General features: G+C 37.2%; 1 protein-coding gene across 2 annotated transcripts in view; it reads left to right on the top strand.

The window, feature by feature from the left end:
- ube4b (ubiquitination factor E4B, UFD2 homolog) overlaps positions 1-13,326 on the top strand; it is a 29,342-nt gene that overhangs the window by 13,405 nt on the left and 2,611 nt on the right. For both annotated transcript variants that reach the window (XM_084100023.1, XM_084100024.1), the window contains 17 exons: positions 850-991; positions 3,276-3,376; positions 3,882-3,996; positions 6,529-6,612; positions 6,797-6,853; positions 6,938-7,054; positions 7,167-7,265; positions 8,228-8,341; positions 8,441-8,639; positions 8,736-8,874; positions 10,128-10,227; positions 11,224-11,351; positions 11,441-11,539; positions 11,649-11,884; positions 11,963-12,089; positions 12,264-12,408; positions 12,651-12,785. In XM_084100023.1, coding sequence (XP_083956149.1) covers positions 850-991; positions 3,276-3,376; positions 3,882-3,996; positions 6,529-6,612; positions 6,797-6,853; positions 6,938-7,054; positions 7,167-7,265; positions 8,228-8,341; positions 8,441-8,639; positions 8,736-8,874; positions 10,128-10,227; positions 11,224-11,351; positions 11,441-11,539; positions 11,649-11,884; positions 11,963-12,089; positions 12,264-12,408; positions 12,651-12,785 — 2,137 coding nt within the window. The remainder of the gene's footprint in view (positions 1-849; positions 992-3,275; positions 3,377-3,881; positions 3,997-6,528; positions 6,613-6,796; positions 6,854-6,937; positions 7,055-7,166; positions 7,266-8,227; positions 8,342-8,440; positions 8,640-8,735; positions 8,875-10,127; positions 10,228-11,223; positions 11,352-11,440; positions 11,540-11,648; positions 11,885-11,962; positions 12,090-12,263; positions 12,409-12,650; positions 12,786-13,326) is intronic.

Here is a 13,326-nt window from a genome sequence, read left to right as displayed (position 1 = left end):
TAAATTTTAGACAAATTTTTCTTGTCCTTATGGAGACTTTTGTACATGTAGTTCATAAACTACTGGTGAAAATTTTGGGGTCAAATTTTTTTTCTCTTATTCTCACTGAGGCTTCATTTATTGGATCAAAAATAATGTACATAATTTTTATTTATTTATTATATTTTAAAATGGAATTTATTCCTGTGATGCAAAGCTGAATTTTCAGCATCATTTTAGTCTTCAGTGTCACACGATACTTCAAAAATCATTCTGATATGCTGATTTGGTACTCAAGGAACATTTCTTATTATTATCAATGTGGAAACAGCTTAATATTTTTGAGGAAAGGTGATACATTTTTTCTTGACTCTTTGATAATTAGAAAGTTCAAAATAATAGCATTTATTTGAAATTGAAAGCTTTTGTCATAATGTGAAAGTCTTTACTATCACTTTTGATCAATTTAAGGTGTCATTGCTGATTGTATTGATCATTTATATATATAAAAAACGATTGACCCCAAACTATTGAATTGTTGGGTAAAACTGGGTAAGATATGATTTATCAGGCTCTGATCACCAAACACTGCTTGCTTTGTGGAGTAAAGTTTGTTCTAACCATTGCTTGAAATAGAGATAAACCTTCATTTATATCTGATGTCATAGCTGTTCTAAGATACTCATTTTGAAAGGTTGGTGGCTAGAGAAAAAGGGAAACATTTAATTATGAAAGACATCTCTCTGGGTGGCTAAAGCAATGTGGTTTTGGTTATTTACTCAGTTTGGGTTTTTCCCAGAAGGTTCATCTACAGCTCTTTTATTGAAGGGAGTGTTTATTTCTCATAACGTTCTCTTTCTCTTTCTCTAGCCTGGGTGCATCCGGAGGGGGGATGACTAGTGACTCAGGTAGTGACCGCTTTACCATAGAGTCCTGTAAAGAGACGGAGATGCTCAACTACCTCATCGAGCGTTTTGACAGTGTGGGAATGGAAGAGAGGAAGGCCCCAAAGGTAGCTGCTGATAAACGTTATGCACTCATTTTTACAGCATTATTTCTGAATTCAGTTCCCAGGTGTCGCATCAGAACACAGACATTAGACATCAGAATTATTTTCTGGTATAACAAGAGTTACAAGGAAATACGCCAGCATTTAGCGCCTCATCAGAACACATATGTCATTAGGTCAGAGGAGAGGTGGAGGTGTTGAAAATGTGAAAGCAAAAGGCAAAACATGTCTTGTCAAGCCTAGGGTAATTCCCTCTTTGGCGTGAGTCTTTCATGTTGTGTTCTGTCGTTGTATCACCCTGTCTACACTAGACATGCATGTCAAAAAGTAATTTGCTCCTATTTTAATCAATTTAACTGTCTACACTAAAAGTGTTGCAGCACTTTGCTTCACAAACCACCTGTTTCGGTTTCTATCCGTCTCGCTATCCGTCTGTCTGAAATGAAATGTACTGATGAATATTTTTATTTTATTTAAGACTTTTATATCAAACCGTGCTTGAGCGAGGTGTCTGATTTATGCTCTACTAATTTTTAGGGGTGTAACGATACCCTCATGTCACGATTCAATAAATATCACTATACTAAACTCACGATACAATATTATTGCGAGACATATGATAAAAGGTTGATTAAACTGTTGATTAAAATGTAAATTTGATATTACATTGTGGGTGTAAATGAATAGGCTTGGACTTGGTGCTGATAACCCAATGTACAGGACAATGGTGACACCAGAATAGAAATATTCATGATTCTGAAGCTGAAAAAACTAATTATTTTAGACGAATATGCTTGCAATCTGTCACTGACCTGATATATTTAAAATAATGTAGGCCACTTTTTACACAAATATTCCCCCACTGCATCATTATGCATTATATTCAACATTATATGTAGTTGTTTAATGTAGTACTGACATTAAAACTCTGAAAACTAGATTTTTTCTTCTTTTTTTCCCCACATTTTGGGTGAACTATCCATGATACATGTTGCATTTTTGTATTGCGATATATTATGACATGATATATTGTTTCACCCTACTAATTTATTAATCTTTTGTTTCTAATCGTATACATTTACAGTTTTGTAACAAAATAAGAATAATTTTATTAGTGATGCACCGAAATGAAAAATCTGGGCCGAAACCGAAACCGAAAATTTAGGATGCTCTTGGCCGAAAACCGAAACTGAAGCCGAAAATGGCTTCTTTTAAAAACGTATATACACTGCTTGAATTTAATGGATCTGAAATGAAAAATTTTATTAACAGTTACATAACAAAACATAAAATATTTTTAACAATAAATATAAATAATAATACCAAATAATATTATTCTTCAAGTTTTATGTTCCATCAAATAAAATAGTTTTTTAAAAGTTGTGCAAAAAAAATCCACAATTTTGGAGATTTTTGCAGAACAAATGTTACATATTGCAACTTTGGTGTCCTCTCGTATAGGGCTGTCACTTTTGTGAAAAATAAATCCCGTTCGATTTTTTAAACATAGGCTAAGTGTTCATTGAATCGTTAGTAAATTGCCTATATTTGGCGTTGATCCGTTTTCAACGCCAAATATAGGCAAATCCACGGACATCTAAACAGGCATTAGGACGACCGTAAAGAGGGCGCACAAGTCAGCAATGTGGACTGCCATAACATCAATGAAAAGCATTACTGAAGGCTACATATTATGCACTATATTATGCAGAAATAGGCTATTTGTGTGTGTGTGTGTGTGTGTGTGTGTGTCAGAACCTGCAGTTGCTGTGTGACGCGCGTTCGCTGCGAGCGTATACTGTAGTGACGAGCTGGACGCGCTCCGAGAGAAGGCCGTTAAAATCGATTCCCTATTTTCGTTTTCGAAACTTGTGTTGGTTGGTCCGATCGATTGTGCAATAAGTGACAGCCCTTTGACATGCTTAATCTTTGATAGGCAGACGCGTGATAACAGCTCGACCGTGAGTGAAACCTAAGCGATTGCGCACGGATGGGAGGGGCGGGTGACATTCATTTTCGGTTAAACGTTTTCGGCTGTTTTTTTTTATTTCGGCCCGAAACCGATAATGCCATTTCGGCCGAAAATTTTCGGCGGCCGAAATTTCGGTGCACCCCTAAATTTTATAGCAAGTACATTTTTTTCAGTAAAGCTCAGGTGATCAGTTTCTACTAGTAGACATTCTGAGATGATGTGCAGCAGCGACAGACTCACGTCGTTGAATAACAAACACATCATGGGTCATTTCCTGTGGAGACACAGTGTTATTCATCTGCTCTTCTGTTTCAGATCTGCAGCCAACCAGCTGTCAGTCAGCTGCTTAGCAACATTCGTTCCCAGTGCATTTCCCATGCTGCACTTGTGCTTCAAGGTGCCCTGACACAGCCCAGGTCAGTAACAGCAGCCTTTTTCAATGCACTCTGTTTCTTGAAGGTTTTTTCACACTAGAGCTGTTGGTGTGGATTTGACCTTTGGAATTCAGTTTGTTGTAGCTCACCTCTTTAAAAAAAAAAAGTGTCATGGACTTGAACCGTGAACCTCTACCAATGACATAATTTGTCTCATAAAACGTTTTTAATAGCTTCCTGTCTATGCACGGTTTCATTTTGTATGTGTCAACCTTTGGAAGTAAGACTGATTTCTGGTGCTTTCTCCTCCAAATTCATTGTTTAACTACTGTAGTAAATGTCAACTGCTGCTATTACAATGCTGATGAAGCAAACATACAGTGTGAAAAGAGACCTGGGGAGTAGGAGAGCAGAATTAAGTTCCAGTTTAAACCAAGTGTGAAAATGAGTTTGTTGCATGATGTGGTCTGTCAGTTTTAATTCACACAAGCATAATACATTTTTAAATGAGATTGCCATCTCCTCCCATCTCTTTGCTCTCGAATAGGGCCCCTCTACAGCCCTCCCTGCTGGTTCCCTACATGCTGTGCCGGAACCTTCCGTACGGCTTCATCCAGGAGTTGGTGCGCATGACTCACCAGGAGGAGGAGGTGTTCAAACAGGTGGGTGTTGCAGCAGATTATGGAGACAGGGCGCATGCTGCATTATTTTACTTTTTAAGTTTGAGGCCTTTATTATTGATGGCAAACTCTTAGTGATATTAAACACATTTTCAAATGTTTCATCTGTTTGTTTTTAGTGAAAACAGCTAAGTATTTAAACATATATTTTTTTTTAATTCACATTAGGTTTAGTGATTCCTATGTGCACACTTTATACACTGCATTATATTAAAAAAAACATCAAACCAACTTGCATTTATTTTAATTAATGAAAATGCACGTTTTCGTTTTTGAATGATAGAATATTCAATTCAATTCAATTAAAATTTATTTGTATAGCGCTTTTCACAATGCATATTGTTTCAAAGCAGCTTTACAGAAAGTGCATTTCAGAAATGTACATAGAAAAATACAGTTAGTTAATTAATCATGCATTAATTTAGGGCATAAACATATCGCCAGCGTCGAGTCGTCTCTTCACAGGCGTCGAGTCGTCTCTGCACGGGTATTGGGGCATCTGTAGTTTCCATGGGAGGCTGGATACAAACTGGAGCAGACAATCTGTATTTACCTCGGGACTAGCGTCCCGAGATAACAACAGAAAAGCAGATGGGAAATAATTAGCGTAGCTGCTGTTCATAACAATAATGCATTCAATCTGATTCAACTGTAGTATAAAAGGTAAGTATTATGTGAATGCTTGGCTAAAGAAATGCGTCTTTAATCTAGTTTTAAACTGGGACAGCGAGTCTGAGCCTCGAACAATATCAGGAAGGCCATTCCACAGTTTAGGAGCTAAATATGAAAATGCCCTCCCTCCTTTAGTGGACTTAGATATCCTAGGAATGACCAGAAGCCTCAAATTTAGTGATCTTAAAGAGCGCGATGGATTGTAGGACGATAGAAGTTCTGTTAAATACCCAGGAGCTAAACCATTTAGTGCTTTATAGGTCATTAGTAATACTTTGTAATTGATACGGAACTTTATAGGTAACCAATGTAGAGATGATAGAATTGGTGTTATATGATCATATTTCCTTGACCTAGTAAGAACTCTAGCAGCTGCATTTTGGACTAACTGTAGCTTGTTTATTGAGGATGCAGGACAACCAGCTAATAAAGCATTACAGTAATCTAGTCTTGAGGTCATGAATGCATGAACTAACTTTTCTGCATCAGAAACTGATAGCATATTACGTAGCTTAGCAATGTTTCTAAGGTGGAAAAAGGCTGTTCTTGTAACATATGAAATATGATTTTCAAAAGACAAGTTGCGGTCTAATATAACACCCAGGTCTTTTACTGTAGTGGATAAAGTAACAGGACATCCTTCTAAAGTAAAGTTGTATTGTAAGAGGTTTTGTGGGCAGTTTTTTTGACCAATAAGTAATACCTCCGTTTTATCTGAATTTAATAGCAGAAAATTACACATCATCCAGTATTTTATATCTTTAACACACTCTGTCAATTTAGATAATTTATTGTTTTCATCTGGTTGTGATGAAATATATAATTGAGTGTCATCAGCATAACAGTGGAAATTAATTCCATGTTTTCTTATAATATTACCAAGTGGCAGCATATATATTGAGAATAGCAGAGGGCCTAATATTGTCTCACTACTGTTCAAAAGTTTGGGGCCAGTAATAATTTATTTTAACAATTTTCTTTTTTAATGCAGCTAGGATTCATTACATTTGACAAAAGTGACAGTAAAGACATTTATTATACAAAAATAAAAAAAAGATTTTTTTTAAAAATGCTGTTCTTTTGAAAAATAAATGTTTCACAAGCACTAAATCGGCATATTAGATTGATTTCCAAAGGATCACTTAAAGCAAGACTAAAGAACTTTTTTTTACCTTAAAATAATTTTTTCTAAAATTGTTTCAGTGGTTCATCAAGTCGTAACAGGGTGAAAGGCACTTCTGCATTCACTTTTCAGCCCTATATCTGCTATAACCGCACTATGCAAGTTTGCAAGATCGGGTAGCGTTTCTGTAGTTCGAATAAGACATAAGAAACTACAAATTTGACTTGCTTTTGGCAAGCGTTACAATAGTCATTATTTTGTTTTTCTTCGTTTCTGATGTCGCAATACATCATACTTTCATAAAATCATGCAACATACTCTACCTTGTCTGTGGACATCATTCATTCCAAAGCCGGTGCTGGATAAAAAACGAGCTTGCGTGCGACAGTAGTCTGCGGGTAGGCTAAATTATTTACAACAGTGGTAATGGACAATTCTGCTTCCAACCTTTAGGGCAACCGAGGAGGAAAAGTTCTTTAGTGTTGCTTTAAGACTGCTAAAAATTCAGCTTTGACATCACAGGAATAAATCACATTTCACACCTGTGGTTGCTCTGCAAGGGCACCTGAACTTGAGGAGAGCTGACTTCATGCATCGACTAAAAATCACCTTGTTTTCAGCTGGTTGAAAGTTTTTCTTAAATGGATAGGAAGTCAATTTAGCTCAAAGAAAAGATATGGCACTTTTGTCTTGAATGATCAATGTTGTTGTTCTTTCAGATCTTTGTTCCCATTCTTCAAGGGCTTGCTTTAGCTGTAAAAGAGTGTTCTTTTGACAGTGACAACTTCAAGTTTCCTCTGATGGTAAGAGAGTACTTGTTGTTCTTTTAAAAGCTTAATAAGACTGTATTATCAGGCATATGAGGGCCAAACAAGCTCCCTTGATTTATATAGTAACACTGTTAGATATCTCTTCACACAGTAAACTGCTCTGCTGAATCTGTGTTTCTTGTCTATGACTTTATTATGATATTATATTGTTTTACAGGCTTTGGCTGAGCTCTGTGAAATCAAGTTCGGGAAGACTCACCCTATATGCAGTTTGGTAGGTTTTGTAGGAGCTTATGAACTCAAGTCAGTCAGGTTATGCAGTTCTCTCTTAATATTGTCTGTCTGTGTGTATTTTTAGATCACCTCTCTGCCATTGTGGTGTCCTGACCCTCTCAGTCCTGGGACAGGAAGAGAAATTCAAAGACTATCCTTCCTCGGAGCGTTCTTCAGTCTTTCTGTGTTTGCTGAGGATGACGTAAGTCGTTTCACTCGGTTATTTAAAACAAATGAGAATACAATGTGCAGCATTGATGAATGATGATGGGAGGAAAGTTGTTTATTTTTATGTCCGTTTTGCTGTTCTTTAGACTAAAGTGGGAGACAAGTTCTTCTCTGGCCCTGCCATCACTGTAGAGAACACCCGTGTGGTCAGCCAGTCACTGCAGCATTATCTGGAGTCTGCCAGGGTGAATGACCATCATATCACATACTCATGGATTTTTAATGAGCTGCTATAATATTGGGGGGATATTCTTTTTATAGAGCAGAGGTGAAAGTGGAAGCTTCAGTTTTTGGTCTTTCTTATATGATTATAAAAAGTATAATTTCATATGAATGAGGTGAGATTAAGAATGTGCATTTATTGTTAAGTTAGATAATAATTTAGCATGGGGTAACATGACCCTCATATCTGGAGCAAGAAGCCCGCTCCGAGGAAACTTTCCCCAGCTGACATTAGATTTTCACAGAATTTATAATGAAATATTATAATTCGTTTGGAATATTTCCATTACAATATTACATACTGTTTTCTCCAGACAATAATTTGCACCAGGTTAAAAATTGGATTGTTGAAAGAAAAGAAACCCCAGAAAAGTTGCATTGTTGTATAAATTGCAACTTAATTCTTTCAGCAAATAATGTAAAATACCGGTAAATAAAACATTATAAACACTAAAAACATGTATTTTAGTTCCCCTCTTTCCACAGCAATTCAACAGTGTTCAAAACAGAACAGGAATAAAAAATATAAGTATAAAACAAACATAATTGGACTATATAAGTGTTGATGAAGGTAAAATTCTAAATCAAATAATCTTTGAAAAATCCACTTATTGAGTGGTGAGTCATGTATCTAATTCATGGAATTATTTTGTAATTAAATATTAAATTGTTCAGTAATTATTCCCTCCAAATAATAATAATATTACATTGACATAAAACATTTGAACATTCAACATTAATGTACATCGAACATACACAGATCACTATTATCATTTATTTTAAACTTCTGATGTAATACAATTCTTAAATTTGACGTCCAGATGAAATGTTCAAATGTGCTGCTGAAATGATATTTAGTGACATCTTTGAAAGGGTAGAAAAAATATATATTTTGTAATTCTTTGCGCTGATGTTGGTTTTCCAGGGAGATCTGTTTAAAATCCTGCACAACATCTTATTGAATGGAGAGACAAGGGAAGCGGCTTTGAGCTACATGGCAGCTCTGGTGAATCGTAATGTGAAAAAGGCTCAGATGCAGGTATGTCTGCTCAAAAGTCTTTCTTTCAAAACAACACATTCATCTTTAACACATTAATACCACATTATATGATTATTCTCTCCCCCTTTCTTTCTTTAGACCGATGACAAACTGGTGTCCACAGACGGCTTCATGATGAACTTCCTGTGGGTGCTGCAGCAGCTCAGTATGAAGATCAAGCTGGACACAGTGGATTCTCTCTACATCTTCCACCCCAAGTGTCGGCTGAACCTCGGCCGTGAAGAGACCCGGCTCAATGCCACGATGGAGGACCTGAAGAGCTGGCTCACCGAGCTGCGTGAGTGTGGGCTCTGTTCTGGAACTGACAAAATCGCTTTAGACGCTCAGTTTGAATTCAGACAACCCATTTACCGTTCCTCCAATTCCTCCACAGATGAAGACCCATCCAAGTTTTCAGAGCCCAAGTTCCCTACAGAGTGCTTCTTCTTAACGCTACACGCACATCATCTGTCCATCCTCCCGTGCTGCCGGCGCTACATACGGAGACTGAGGGCCATCAGGGATCTGAACAGGTGCTTTGCACAGATTCAGTCCTAAAAACAAACTATTTGTTACTAAAATCATTTAGGGTAATAGTCCACTGTGAAGTGCGCACTAGTGCAAAAGAGTATGTGAAGGGCACATCATGGCTGCGGAATGGGTATTTATGAGCTATTAAAAGGACGGATGGGCCTCAGCCTCGTAAACTTCGCGGCCAAGAGACCACAAGTTTTGTTATATTGCGTCACTTTGGTCTTATTAGTGCTTTTTTCATTTTCAAGTGTGTAATGTTGCTGTTTGAGCAAGAAAAAGGTCTGCAAAGTTACAAAGCACAAAGTCTACTCCAAAGGGACTTATTCTCTATTGCAGTGCGCACTATTTCTGAACTCCCTGAAACGACTCCATCTGTAGTCTTGAGTTTTCTTCCAGGAACGTTCACGTCATAATATTCCTCATTTAAATAATTTACGCCCAAGGCATATGCAAAAAATGGGGTAAGGCCTGGTTGAGTTTCTGCTAGTAGTGTGTCAAAACTCGTGGTTATTGTAACATTTATGAAACAAACACACTGGTTCAGCTGACCAATCAGAGATCACTGTGCTTTTCGGAAGGAGGGGCTTAACGGAGTTACTGACAAAATGGGAAGAGAAGTGCTGCAACAGTTTATGCATGAACATTGCTTAACATTGAAGCATTAAAAACTATTCTAGTAGATAAAAATAAAATAAAACCAAGACTTTGTTAAAGGGCATATTATGGCCTCTTGAAGTTTTAATCTAAAAGATTGATGTGAATAAGGTGATTCTCAAAGTCGAACATGTTGCATTCCTCATTGCTTATGTCAGATAGCCTGTCATGTATGTGACTCTTTGTTGTCATACTGTGTGAAAAAGCCCTTAATCTCTCTCTGATGAGACGGGCTAATCCTGTCCTGTCCCAATGCCTCTTGCAGAAGGTGTTTTCTTGCAGTCCTATTGTAGAGCAGATCTAAAGTCATCTTATACCCACAATGCCAAAAATATCAGCTCCTGTGCTAGTGCTGCAGCAGTGGCAGTGTTTCAAGTCCTTCACATTTTAGATATAAAGCTCTCTGGAGTAGGCTGCTCACAGTGTGTATTGGCCTCATGATGCCTGGCAGATCAGAGCCACGGTGACCCCTGCTGTCAACAGCAGGTACAACACTTAGATGGCCAATAATACTCTCTGTGGAGTTTTTCTTTTTTTATTTAAGCTGTCAGACAAGGTAATTTACACAAGGCTGAATATGTGTGTGTGTGTTTTAAAGAACTGTTGAAGAGCTGAAGAACAGTGAGAACCAGTGGAAGGATTCCCCGTTGGCTAGTCGTCATCGGGAGATGCTGAAGAGATGTAAAACACAACTGAAGGTGTGTGCTGTTGTCTTTATTAACAAAAAAATTACATTTATAAAATAGTTTTTTAAAACGCTCGGGAGCAAAAGGTCATAAATTCATTGGTGCAGAAAGTGTACAATCTCTGATTTCCAATGGAAAACCCATCTTGAGAAAGCTTTTGTAGTATTAATGAGGTTAGTGCATCAACAGCTAATTGATTAAACGGATAATAATTGATGATGAAAATAATTTACGATTCCATTATTGCTTAGTAAGATCTCTATCCTGTGCCATATTATGGTACTTAAAAACATTTACCTACTCTACCTTTTAAAAGTTTTGGGTCAGTAAGTTTTTTTTCCCCCCAAAGAAATGAATACCTGTCTTCAGCAAGGTCACATTAAACTGATCAAAAGTGACTAAAGACATTTCTATTGTTACAAAACGTCTCTTTTTCAAATAAATGCTGTTCTTTTGAACTTTCTATTCATCAAAGAATCCTGGAAAAAATTATCACTGTTTCCACAAAAATTTTAAGCAGTAGTTTTTAACATTGATAATAATAAGCAATGTTTCGTAAACACCAAATCAGCATATTAGAATGATTTCTGAAGGATCATGTGACACTGAAGACTGGAGTAATGACTGCGGAATGACAACACAGGAATGAATAACATTTTAAAATAGACAATTAATCTTAAGTTGTTATCATATTTCACAATATTGCTGTTTCACTGCATTTTTGATCAAATAAATGCAGCCTTGGTGTTCAAAAACATTAACAATCTTCAAAACCTCAATTTTGAACAGTAGAGTGCATTTACTGTTACATTCTCAGAATTCAAACATTTCCATTTAGCAAATTTTGGCATGTTCTAAAAGGAAACAAGCAAGTTAAACTATGAATACTCAATATAACTTGTACAGACTTGAAATATGTACTTTGTTTACAAATGTGTATTAGAGTAGTAAGTAAATGGCTTGGAGCGTAAATGTTTGAATCGGTTGTCTCATTGTCTTTGTTGACAGAAACTGGTGCGCTCTAAAGCCTGCGCAGACGCAGGGCTGCTGGACGAGAACCTGCTGCGCAGATGTCTTCAGTTCTTCAGTATGGTCATCCAGCTCATCTTGCGTATGGTGGAGCCTGCCTACCCACAGTCAGTTCACCGCTTGCATTCTTTCATCAAAGTTTTAGTCGAGATGTTGTGTTCTGATCTTCTCTGTGTTGTCTTCTATAACCTTACAGCGTAACCCTGCCTCTGAACCCAGATATCCCCAAAAACTTTGCAGCACTGCCAGAGTTTTACATTGAAGATGTGGCTGAGTTCTTGCTTTTTATTGTGCAGTAAGTCTTATGAGAGTGCTGCAATGTGCACATCGTAGTATTAGAATCCCAAATTTAGTTACATTTATTGTTTTAGTGAAATTTAACTTTTCCCCCCTTTGTTTCTCAGGTACTTTCCACAGGTTCTCTATGAGCCGTGCACTGAAGACATTGTGACCTTCCTGGTGGTCTTCCTTTGCAGTCAGAATTACATAAAGAACCCATACTTGATTGCCAAACTGGTGGAGGTGCTGTTCGTTACCAACCCAGCGGTGCAGCCGCGCACTCAGCGTTTCTTTGAGATGATGGAGAGCCACCCACTGTCTGTCAATCAGCTTGTGCCCGCCCTCATGAAGTTCTACACAGGTGAAAGGGTGTCTGAAATGCGTCTTCAGGTCTATTCTGAGCATTTTGATTTTATGCTAATTGATTGTTTCTCCCCAGATGTGGAACACACTGGAGCCACAAGCGAGTTCTATGACAAGTTCACCATCCGTTACCACATCAGCACCATATTCAAAAGCCTGTGGCAAAACATTAACCACCAAGGCACCTTCCTGGAGGAGTTCAAGTGAGTTCAGTGTTTAGGTTTGAGTTAAATTTGAAATGTTATTAAACCGATAGATCTATCTATCCATCTTTATCAAATTATTTTAATTATTAAAATGTGAAAATTATTTTTGTTAACAATTTTTTTATACATGTATTTAATTAATACATTTTCCCTCTCTCATTCATTCTACAGCTCTGGTAAACAGTTTGTACGCTACATCAACATGCTAATTAACGATACAACTTTTCTGCTGGACGAGAGTTTGGAGTCTTTGAAACGCATCCATGAGATTCAGGAGGAGATGAAGAATAAAGAGCAATGGGACCAGCTGCCCAGGGTCAGCACATATCACAACTTACCTATAATTCAGTTACCCACCCTTTTGAATGCATTATGTGTAATGGATATAATGCACTATTGTGTCATGAAAAAAAAAACACACATTAGCTTTAAGGATAAAAGGATGAGGAGTGAGTTTTAAAGTGAATGGATGTTCTGAAATGTCTCTACTTTCATTAACATGTTTTGTTCTCCAGTTCCAATCAGGTCTAATTGAATGTGAAATGTTCTGATCCTCAGGAGCAGCAGCAGAGCCGTCAGTCCCAGCTGACTCAGGATGAGAGAGTATCACGATCCTACCTGGCTTTAGCCACAGAGACTGTGGATATGTTCCATATCCTCACCAAACAGGTCCAAAAGCCCTTCCTCAGGCCTGTAAGTAAAGAAACATGTAGCGCTGTAAAAACACACTCACATATACACTAAACATTCAAATGTTTGGCGTCGGTACGATTTTTATGCTCTTCATGGTTGCATTTATTTGATCAATTTGTATATTTATTTGATCAATATATTTATATAATATTATTACTGTTTAAATTTTAGAATGCAGTTTATTCCTGTGATGTTATTCCTACCCCAAACTTTTAAACGGAAGTATACGAACAGCTAAAGAGCTTATTAAATGAGTAGAAGCAGTTTAATAAACGCATCTAAGCAGGACAGTTGAAGAAACATGTCTTGAGGAAATTTTAGCAGACAACAAACAGATTTGCATTAGGAAGCTCCTAAAAAGTGGTAGAGTAGAGCATAACAAAATCTATTTAGGTTTGCTTGTTAGGAAAAAGCGTGAGGATTGTAATCTGCTGCTTGCCTGTAAATGAATCTCCTGCGCTCTGCTCTCTGCAGGTATTTATAGTCTTCAGGGAAAATTGAGCTGCTTCCAGGGTCAGAACATTGAGTTTATTCAGGAGAT

Source organism: Abramis brama (assembly GCF_963993115.1).
Source record: "Abramis brama genome assembly, chromosome: 22".
Taxonomy (NCBI): Eukaryota; Metazoa; Chordata; class Actinopteri; order Cypriniformes; family Leuciscidae; genus Abramis; species Abramis brama.
The sequence above is the reverse complement of the archived record's forward strand: the minus strand, read 5'-3'. Positions and strand labels throughout refer to the sequence as shown.